The sequence below is a fragment of the Corvus moneduloides genome, chromosome 3 (genome assembly GCF_009650955.1).
Source record: "Corvus moneduloides isolate bCorMon1 chromosome 3, bCorMon1.pri, whole genome shotgun sequence".
In the NCBI taxonomy this organism is placed as follows: Eukaryota; Metazoa; Chordata; class Aves; order Passeriformes; family Corvidae; genus Corvus; species Corvus moneduloides.
Window position 1 is genome coordinate 109,490,623 of NC_045478.1, and position 10,387 is coordinate 109,501,009.

Here is a 10,387-nt window from a genome sequence, read left to right on the forward strand (position 1 = left end):
CCAGGGCACGGACCAGAGTGGGACAATGTCTACCCCTCTTTTGGGAGTTGCTGATTTAATGAGTGTGGCAGCTATTGTGTGTGTTTGGGACCCTCACAGCCGTTTTTCTTCTGCCGATACTTTCTTTTCTTTTCGGCTTTAATGAGTGTTTCTCTAATTGACTTGATGATTTCTGTTTAATTAGCACATTTTGGAGGAATGATCAAAAAATAATAAGATAAATTAATCAGACAAGCATAGTGCAAAGGAATAATAGCTCCTTTGTGGGGCTAATTGGAATGGACAGTCCATCGGCTAGTTTGGGGCTCCTCACAGTTGGATATTCCCAGCCTAGTTGTGCCTTGTGCCCAGAGCTTCCAAACACCCACATAGACCCAGCTTTGGTAGTCATTTCAATTAGCTTTAATGAGCTGTGAATGAGCACCAAGGAGAACCGAGTCTGGGCCTGACCTGTTTTGCCATTGCTCAGATTTTGCTTAAGGCTGTGGAAGCGGAGTTCACCCAGAACCTACATTAGGTGCCAGGCCCTGGATAGCACCAGGCAGAGCATCTCCAGGGAGGGCTGTGTCCCAGCTCACACATCCTGTGTAGGACAGGAGGGGATTGCCCACAGGGATTTGAGATGGGCAGATAAATGGTACTAGAAAGCAACAAGTTTGGCAGAAGCAAGAAGGAGTGGAAGCAAGAAGCAGCAGTTGAAGGAGCAACCAGAATTCAGAGCTACAGCTGCTGTGATGTTCCATCTGGGTTTCTCCCTGAACACTCTGTCCCTCCTGTTCCCACCCATGCATACACCTCTGGAACAAGCCCCAGTCTCCTCTCTAGGAGCAGGAACACGGCTTTCCATGGGCTAAATCACCTATAGCTCCTTGGAGATATATGGGGTGAGCTCTGCTTGCCCACTGACTGCCAGCCATGCCTCTAGTTGAGGATGTAGGTGTAGCACCTTGATGGCCATTTGTTTGCCCTGTGTTGGCTAGGAATTAATTAGGAGATGGGCTCCAGGCCGCTGTGACAGCTGTCTGCGTGCGGCACTTCCCAGCAGTTTGATTAAATCTGCGACACTCCAGATGTGAGCACCCTGTGCAGCGGCACATGGCTTGCTCTTAAACTCCACTTAAACCGTGACTGCTCTTCTGGTTTTAATCAAAGGCAAATGCCTTAAGACAGAAATCTGTGCAGAGGAATTAGTAGGGATGTCTCTGGGGTGTGTGGAGTGGGACATGGAAAGGACCCCCTGTGCCAAATTAGGGCTGACAACACTTGCAGTGAGCTGGGCTGGTGATGCTGCAGCACTGAGCAGGTGGTGCGTGGCCAGCTGCGGCTGCCCTCACCCTGCAAACCCTCTGCTTCACCCACATCCAGTAGAGCTACAAACGAAGCACTTCCCACAGCCTGACAGCCCAGGGAGCACAGGTTCCCTGGTTCATTTAACCCGTTCATGCCACCTATCTCTGCAAATCCGTCACCCCAAAATGGAGGGTACTTGGTCGCTACATATACCTATTCCCACCTGGCCAGGAGTGCACACACAATCCACCACCGAGCCCTGCTGCAGCCGGAGGAAAGTTTCACTGACTGCATTTCAAGGAGGAGGCTCATCTGTCACTTAGAGGTGGGGATTTAGCCTTGCAAAATACAGGTGTGACTGGCTGCAACACCTCCTCTTTGCTGCCTTCTCCCCTAGCTATGGCCTGTTTCCCAGTTCCTTTTCACCCACGCGTCAGAGGCAATGCTTTCTCAACAGCCATCACCTCCCCATGTTCCCAGCAGGATGTAGAAGAGGTGGAAGAAAAGCCCTTTTTCTTCTGTCCACGCTTATTGAGGTTGCCACCCTTGCCAAATTGCCTGTGTTGCCATCAGCTGGCTGCTCACCCCGCTGCACTTCTGTGTCACCCTACACCTGTGCAAGGCCTGCTATGGCCACCAACAGGCTGGCTGAGCTTGCCATAAACAGCAGGTGCCCAAGGGCTGTGGTGTCAGCATCATCCCTGGGGAGCAGGCTCCAACCTGTTCCCGTGCCGGTGTGCCAGGAGCTGCTGCAGGTGCGGGGTGTGGAGCTGGGGGGGAGTACCAGCCTGTGACTGCTGGTGCAGGTACAGTGGGTGGGTGTGCAGTAAGAGCTGGGCTTTTGGAGATGGGCTCTCCATCCAGCCTGGGGCACAGGAGCCTCTTCCACCCTGAGCTGCCTGAAACTGTCAGATGGTCCTTTATTATTGACCTGATTCATATCTAAACCAGGGAGGTGAAAGCTGTCTTATCCCATTAGTAATCCCCTAAACCAGGCCCTTCAATACCCTCTCCTTGCTACCCCCTCCTCATTGCTACAGCAGGTGGTTACAGGGTGAGTGCACATCCTTCGAGGGCTTTCCCCGAGCCCCAGGGTGAAGACAGGGACTCCAAAAACCCACCAAATGCTGGCTCTGGAGCAATCATTGGCTGAGGAGGGTCTGCCAAAATGCTGCACATATCTGTAATTCCCCAAGGACTTGCAAGGCTTGTTCCTGGGCTCTGAGTGGGACAGCTCCAGGCACTCATCCCATCACACATGCCCTCCATCCTGTAGGTCATGGCAGATGTCTGACATGGTGGTGGAGCAGCCATGGGGAGGAGGAGACAACCTGGGGACTGTCCCACCTCGCTGTGTCTGTAGTCGTGCAAAGTGCAGCAGGGATGGGGGTGCTCCAGCATCAGCTGCAGGCACCACTCACCCCTCTCACCCCTGGGACATGGGACTGCACCGAGGCCGGGGTCTTGTGGCCTTGGGCTGCTCTGGTAGAGCCCCATGGAGATTCTGGCTGCTGGGGCACCTTGAGGCTGCTGGGCCGGCTGGCACAGGCACCCTGCCCATGGAGAGGGGGGGCAAACCCCAGGGAAATTAGAGCAAGGGGCGATGTTTGATGTTCTGCTCTTTAAGCGATTAATAATCTTTCGGCGTCGGAGAATCAGCTGAAAATCTTCCTTGGAAAATAATGAGCAGAGAAACATTTACTGATTAGTCTAATCCCAGCTAATCCTATCTGATGAGCATATATCAAGATATCCTTTAACTGATTTATTGTCCAAAGGACCGGTGGAGATGCCCCTCTTCACCGTGGCTGAGGGAGCTGGGTGTGGCAGCAGGTGTGTCCCCACACCCCACCCCACTGTCCTGTCCCGGGAGCGGGTGTGTCCCCATTCCCCAGGGCACGGCCTCGGTCACCCTCTGCCCTGGGCAGCAGCGCCATATCCAGGCCACCTTGCCAGCATGGGGAGATTTAATCGCTATTTCCATTTCTGCATCTATCGGCTTTCTCTTGGGTTTGAGCTTTTATGTTTCATAAACTGATTAGGAGCAATTATACGTGCTTTATCCCCAAACTTTCCAAATGCCTAGGCCATATGCATATTTAAGGCTTCATCATCTCTCCCAACAGCTCAGCCTCAATGTAAACTGCTGAAATCAAGCTGATTCTGGGACAACATCAAAAATTAGGGTTTTAACCACTAATATCTGCTCGAACAGGAAATTTGTTGTGGGTGGTGGCCGGATTATGACTTCTAATTACTGTGGCAGATCCTCCCTGCCTAGCAGTGAAAGTCTCCTATTCCAGCAAAACTGCAGCACAACCACTCCGGAGAAGCGAAGATGCCCAAGGGGATCCCAGGGTGTTCTGTGCCTGGGCAGGGGCCAGCCCTGGGTGGGGATGCCCCAAGCATCCCTGCATCCTGAGCACAAGAGTACCCCGAGTTGGTGGCTTTGGAAGTGTGACCATCCTCCCACACCTCCCATTCCCCTCACACCCAGTTGCCTTTCTTGGTGCGAAGCACGATGGTCCAGAGGGTCCCCCCCGCCAGCCCCCAGCGCCGGCCACGGCAATTATCCTAAATGAAAGTTATTGTTCTGCTAATCCCGGGAACAGCTTGCGATGGGAGATTTGGGTCTTTCTTTAATAATGCAAAGTTAATGCGGAGTCCCCTTGTAATTATCTTTATCAGAAGGACCCTCGGTTAATCTGACTGTCCAATGAAGGCCTGGATCAGGCGGCCCGTGTAAGCCGGTTGTAAATCATTTCCATCAACAGATGAAGCAAAGGGGGAAAAAAATTGCAGCCCAGGTGCAAGAATCTGGGAGCAAAAGGGAGCACAGAGGCCAGGCACCTCGACATGGCCCCGGCCCCGGTGACAAGACACCTGGGGAGTCCTGCACAACAGCCCCTGCCTGTTCCCGTCCCTGTCTCTAGGGTGCTGAGCCCAGTGGCATGTCCCGTCTGGGATGTGGCGCTGAAGGGTCTTGGGCTGAAACGGGGGTCCTGGGGAGTGCACTGCCGGGCACCGGCAGAGGGGATATGGGGACACAGGGACATAGCAGGGGGTTCCTGGGAGGAGACCCAGAGGGGGAACCCGAGGGGATGTGAGGGGGATTTATGGGGGGGGAGGGGGGGGGAATTGGGTGACCGGGCCGGGGCGGGACAAGCAGAGAGGGGGTCCTGGAGAGGATCTGAGCGAAACCGCAGGGGACCCGGCGGGGGGGTGGTGAGGACCGAGGGGCGGGGGCCGAGGGGAACGGAGGGAGGGACGGCGAGAGGGGGTGGCGGGGGGACGGGCGGTGGCCTGGGAGGGCCGGGGGAGGGGCGCGGGGCCGGTGCGGGAGGGGGGGGGGGACGACAGGGGCCGTTAATCCAGAGATTGGGAGCGCCCCCCCGCCGGCCTGGAGTGTGATTGGAGCCGGGACCGGCGGCGGGACGATAAAAAGGGCGGCGGGCGGTGGTGGCCGGGCCGGGCCAGGCGGCGGCGGCGGCGATGCCGGGCCGGGCGGAGCCGTCGGGGGGACGCGCGGCGGCGGGGCCGGTGGCGGTGCCCGTACCGGTGACACCCGGGGCGGCGGCGCGGCCGGGAGGCGCGGGGCTGCGGGCCAAGGGCTTCGCCATCACCGACCTGCTGGGGCTGGAAGCCGAGCTGCAGCCGCCCCCCGGGCCCCCCCCGGCCGCCACCGCCGGTGGCTACGAGGGCGGCGGGGCGCTGGGGCTGGGGCTGGGGCTGCTGTGCGGCCTGGGGGGGGCGGGCGCCCCGTGCCTGCTGCCCGCCCCGCTGCCGCTCCTGCCCGCCCGCGGCCCCCGCCCGCCTCCCGGGCCGCCTCCGGCCGCCCGCCGCCACAAGGAGAACATCTCCGGTGAGCGGGGTCGGGGTCGAGGGTGGCCACTCAGGCGCGCACCGGGACCCCCGTGCGGAGCCGCTGCCGGGGCTGCCTCGCACTTGCGGCCGCGGCCAGCATCCTCCCGCCGGTGCGCGATCGGCTCCCGTGCTGCCCGTCCCGCCGGGATGCCGAGCCTCCGACCCTCCGGCAAGTGTGGGCTCCCACCCCCTGTCCCGGGATGGCATCAGCGGTGCGGCGCCTCGGGCTCGGCTGTGGGAGGGGATCCCTCCCTGCCCCGGGCCCGCTCCCCGCGGGCGGCTGGAACCGTGTTTGGGGAGCTGGGTTCGATTGCCCCGCTCTCGACGGGAACGTGACTCTTCCCCTCCCGCATGCTGCTGCCAGATGAGGACAGCCTGTCTGGGGACGCCAGCGATCTGAAGATGTCCACCGCCCAGATCAAGAGGAAGAAACGCCGGCACAGGTAGAGCCCGGGAGTCCGGCTGTCCCCGTTCTCACCTCCTCGCTGCTGCCACCATCCTCCCGCGCTGTTCCTCTGATCCCCAGGCTGGGGCGGTCGGGATCCCCAATGGGGATAAAGGGAGGAAAAGGAGGAAAGAGGAGGGCTGCAGCTGGGGTGGGGGGAGGATTTTCCGGAGGAAAACTTCAGCGTGGGGGATGCTGCCAGCCTCGCTGTTTGCCCAAGGGTCCGGACGGTGTGACAGGATGCTCTCTCCTCTCGGCAGGACGGTATTCACAGCTCACCAGCTGGAGGAGCTGGAGAAGGCTTTCAATGAAGCGCACTACCCCGACGTCTATGCCCGGGAGATGCTGGCTGTGAAGACGGAGCTGCCGGAGGACAGGATACAGGTAGGTGGCTGCAGCGGTCCTCTCTTCCGTAGAGTCTGCGGGCTGCCAGCATCCGGCCGTCTCCTCTGCTCTGTGGCAGTGAGTGCAGGTGGTGGGAATGTGGTTGCACTGAAAGGCTGCAGGGCGCCTGCCGGGAGGCTCAGCTTCTGCCCGCTGGCATCGAACAGCCTCCAAATGGACATGCAGAACCAGGGGACTGAGCTGGCCCCAGCAGCTGCTCACTGCTGGCAACTTGGCTCTGGCCTCCCACCCAGGCAGGAGCTGGGAGCAATTCTGAGCTGCTGGGCCAAGCTGTGACACACGAGCTTGCTCGGTAGCTTGCCTCTTTGAGGGACACATGGCATTTTAGGGCCTGATCCTGCTCCCCTGTGGAACAGCTCAGTGGCTTAAGAATGAGGTGGTACTCTGGGAAGCAGCCTGGTTATATCTACACCCCTCAAACCTTCAAATACAGAAAGGGGGTGGGAAGAGGGACCTGAGCACCTTCTGTCATCATTGGTCACTACATTATGGAGCCCTTTTCCTGGAGAGGTTGGTGCTTCATGGATCAGGCAGAGGCCCTGCGGGCAGGCAGGGCATAGGGTGACTTTGGCTGGGATCACCCTTCTGTGTCAGGATCAGCCTCATGTTAACATGTGCTCCCTCTCCCTCCCTTCCTCCCCTCTCTGACACCCACGTGTGTGCCCTCCCTCACACCCCTCCCCACACGCCACCCTGGCTGCCCTCCCGGTGCTGCCTGCGTGCCCACACCCTGTGTCCGCACACCCAAACCCCTCCACGCACCCCCACGGCCCACCTTTTGCCCTGGATGCACATTCCCCTGTTCCTGATGGGCCCTGGACACCCGGCCACGGGGGCTGTCCCCTCCCCAATCCCACCCGTCCGTGCTCTCCTGGCTGTTACCCCTGAAGGTTTGGTTTCAGAACCGAAGAGCCAAGTGGCGGAAGCGGGAGAAGTGCTGGGGCCGGAGCAGCGTGATGGCCGAGTATGGCCTCTATGGGGCCATGGTGAGGCATTCCATCCCTCTGCCCGAGTCCATCATCAACTCCGCCAAGAGTGGGCTCGTGGGATCCTGCGCCCCGTGGCTGCTGGGTGAGTGGGAACTTGGGGTGCTGCTGGGAGGATCACGGCTCAGCTTCTTTTTTCCATATGGCTGCCCTTGCCTTTTTCCAGAAAGGAATAGGGCCTCCCTGGCCCTGAGCTGTACACAGGCTGCCAAGTGCCCTGGGTTTTCCATTTCCTCCTTGAAAAGAACAGCTAGGAAAAGGAAATCCTTTTACTTCTGTGTCAGACAGGTGCCTGCACGTGGGTGGGTATTGCTCTGTAGTGCTAGCAGGCAGCCTGGGAGTTGCAAGGCATCTAAGAAGTCACCACCACCTGCCCTCAAGCTGAAGGTAACATTAATGCTACCTCAGAGCTGCCCTCTGCTCATACACAGTCAAAATCCAGGTTGGAATGGGTCATTACAGCACACCTCTCCCTGTGAGCCGTCCCTGCTACAGGGGAGGTATGGACTAATTTTGCCACAAGCCATCCCCTCGAGCTGCAGAGAGCAGGTGGCAGGAGTCTGGGTTGGGAAAGGCTGGTAGCTAGAGAGTTTTCCTTGGGATGCAGGCAAGAACTGGAGGAAGCAGCAGTAATGCAGGAGGTGATTCTGAGCAGTCCCAGGCAGAAATAATCAACCAGTGCCCTTGGCTTTGCTCTCTCCCCTCTGCAAGGTATGCACAAAAAGTCCATGGAGGTAAGCAGGAAGGCAGAGAGCCAAGAGAAGCTGGCAGATGGCTGGCGAATGGAGCAGGAGGAGGAGGAACTCAAAGGGAAGCAGGCCAGTTCCCAGAAGGGCTCTGACAAGCTTGGGCCTGCAAAAGACTCAGAGGACACAGCCATCGACCTCTCCAGGACAGCCAAGCACGAGAAGAGGGGTGTGCTGAGGCAGTACATCAACGGGGACCCCCCCACAGAGCAGAACGACAGGGACCACTGAGCTTGGGCTGCCCCAGAGGAGGCCAGACCTCACAGCATCCTGGCGAGATCATAATATTTATTGATTTATTGATATATATAATTTTTTTTTCTTAAATAACAGAACTTTTATCTGAATTCAGGGCATTTTAAAACTGGGCACACACATCCCCTTGTCCCCTCACTTTCAAGCTGTTCACTTCTCAGCAGAGCCAGGGTGGGTGGTGGCAGAGGAGTCCCAGCGGGGCCAAGAGCAGTGTGAGGATGGGAGCGCATTGTGGTCAGCACCGACTGCTGCTGGGGAGGAGCCTCCTTCCCCTCCGTGCTGGGACCACTTCCCCGGCTAGCCAGGAGCACAAAGAGGAGCAACACAATGCAAGTTGCTCTCTCCTCCAACACGCAGGTGCAAGGATGGTGCAGGAGTTTACAGACGCCTTCTCTGAGCGCTTCCGCCCCTGTGCAGCGCCTGTGTGCGAGTCCTTCCATGCTGAGCATACAATTCTTCCACCTCGAGGAGCAGCAGGGTTTTTAAACATGGTAGGGTTCATCCTCAAGCTGGTGTAACCTGACAGACAGGCAGGTTTATATTTCCTGAGGATCTGGCCTGCCAAAGCAGCCTTATCACTGGATTTACAGTGTGTATCTTCCTTAACTCGTATTTGGGAGAAGGGGGTAAGGACGTTTTTGTTTATGCAATGATTTTGTACACTCTTGAATGTCACTTGCCACACTATGCATGAACAGACCTTTTTGAAAAGCAAGCCATAGTACCCTGGAGCAATTAAACAATTTTGTGAATTGACATAAGAAGATATTTTGTAATTGTCTGTAAAAAGTGTTAATGTCAGCGCTGTTTCTCAGTCGCCCTATATTTATGTCTAAAAGCACTTTAGTTATCTGGTTTTTTGAATGTGGCTCTTCTTGTATTGTCCACCATTTATTTATTACATATCCATAAATAAAATCGTGGTGTATCTTTGGTTTTCATGCTCTGCATTGTAATTTATACCTTCCTTTGACACCTCTCGTGGCAGTTGCTGAACTGGCCCACGCAGATGCCTCGACAGCTCTCCTGGAACACCTCCAGTTTCATCTACCAGCCAAAACATAACGGAAAATTATCAAAAGGTTTTATTAAAATCTGAGTAATTCCAATTTGGAAAGTTTCCTAATACAGCTCAGGGGGTGTGTGGCCAGGTACTGATGCTGTCACCTGGTCCTGCCTCTGCTGCTGGGCCTGGCTGCTTGCACAGAGGCAGCCACAGGCTGTGCTGGACAGGGGGAGAGTGGGGGGACAGTTCCTGGGAAGAGCAGAGCAGTAAGTGGCACGTGCAGATTTCCTGCCTTTCCCCTCCTTTGCTCATCCAGACCCCCACCAGGCAGCCAGGGGGAGGGCTAACATATGCATGGCAAATACAAGCTTTGAGCAAAAAAAAAAAAAGGTTTGCTGGGAGGGCTGTGGGGAGCACGGTTCAGGAAAGGACCAGCCAGGGCTTATTGCAGCAGCAATTAGGCTCACTGAGAGCCGAGACTTAGCACATTGGAGGTATAATCCTGCCTGAGCAGCATCTGCAAACCTTTTATTTGGGCTGTGCCACGCTGGCACTGGATGCTTGCAATCCTTTTTTTTTTGCTTTGGTCTGCCTGTGTGCAGATGGCCTGGCTCTTTGCCTTGTGCTGGCTGCAGTGCTGTGAGAGCGGGCACGTCCCCACCCCAAGTGCTACAAGGGGAGACACTGTAGTTCCAGCACGCACAGGGCGCCGACCACTGGCGCTCCTGGTAGTGCCTGGTGGGCTCCCAGCTCTCACCACACGCTGGGAAGGAGGAGCCAAGACGAGGGCTACTGGCCCGAGGCACTTTTCGCGTGCTAGGAAGTGACTGTGGGGTACAGATGCTGCCCAGGTTCAGCTCCTGGTGGCAGGGTCTGGTGATGCCCTCTCTGGAGTAGGGAGTCACTCGACTCTTGGCTACCTGCACTAACCCTGGCACAGAAGTGCTCACTGTCCTCCAATGTCACTGCTTAGAGCAGCAATAGGAGTAGGGCAGCACATTCTTGTTGTTGCTTCAGGTTTGATCCATCCTGAGATCAGTGGCAGCCAAACTCAGCCGCGGCTCCTGCCAGTGCTGGCTCAGGCCTGGGCCAGTCACGAGAGTGTGAGAGGAGAAACCCTGATGTAAGGCACTGGCTGCCATCTGTGCACAACTCCGCTGCTGCCCATGTGAGACCCCACAGCCGTCCTGGTCACCACATCAGGGCCCGGCTGCCATGAGCTTCCCTCTGTAAGGAGCCTTGGGGGTCCCTCAGCCACAAGTGCTGGGCTTGCTGAAGCAGGAGATTGCTTCTATGTGGCCCAGGCAAGAGAAGTCAGTAAATTCAAAGCCAGTGTTCAGCACATGCAGATCTTTTCACTCACTGGAAGCTGACTGTCAGGCACCTGTGG

General features: G+C 57.1%; 1 protein-coding gene across 1 annotated transcript; it reads left to right on the forward strand.

The window, feature by feature from the left end:
* Positions 1-4,776: 4,776 nt before the first annotated feature.
* On the forward strand, positions 4,777-8,932 carry VSX1 (visual system homeobox 1). The gene is made up of 5 exons (XM_032104251.1): positions 4,777-5,152; positions 5,519-5,597; positions 5,860-5,983; positions 6,895-7,075; positions 7,702-8,932. Exons 1-5 carry the CDS (start codon positions 4,783-4,785, stop codon positions 7,965-7,967), a joined length of 1,020 nt encoding a protein of 339 aa, XP_031960142.1. The 5' UTR covers positions 4,777-4,782; the 3' UTR covers positions 7,968-8,932.
* The last annotated feature ends 1,455 nt before the right edge of the window (positions 8,933-10,387 follow it).

What these genes read in the sequence shown, in the direction of transcription:
- VSX1 (XM_032104251.1), top strand. Translation starts at nt 4,783, where the DNA reads ATGCCGGGCCGGGCGGAGCCGTCGGGGGGACGCGCGGCGGCGGGGCCG. An exon ending in AGGAAGAAACGCCGGCACAG is followed by an intron (nt 5,598 to 5,859) that starts GTAGAGCCCGGG and finishes TCCTCTCGGCAG; the next exon opens with GACGGTATTCACAGCTCACC. An exon ending in TGCCGGAGGACAGGATACAG is followed by an intron (nt 5,984 to 6,894) that starts GTAGGTGGCTGC and finishes TTACCCCTGAAG; the next exon opens with GTTTGGTTTCAGAACCGAAG.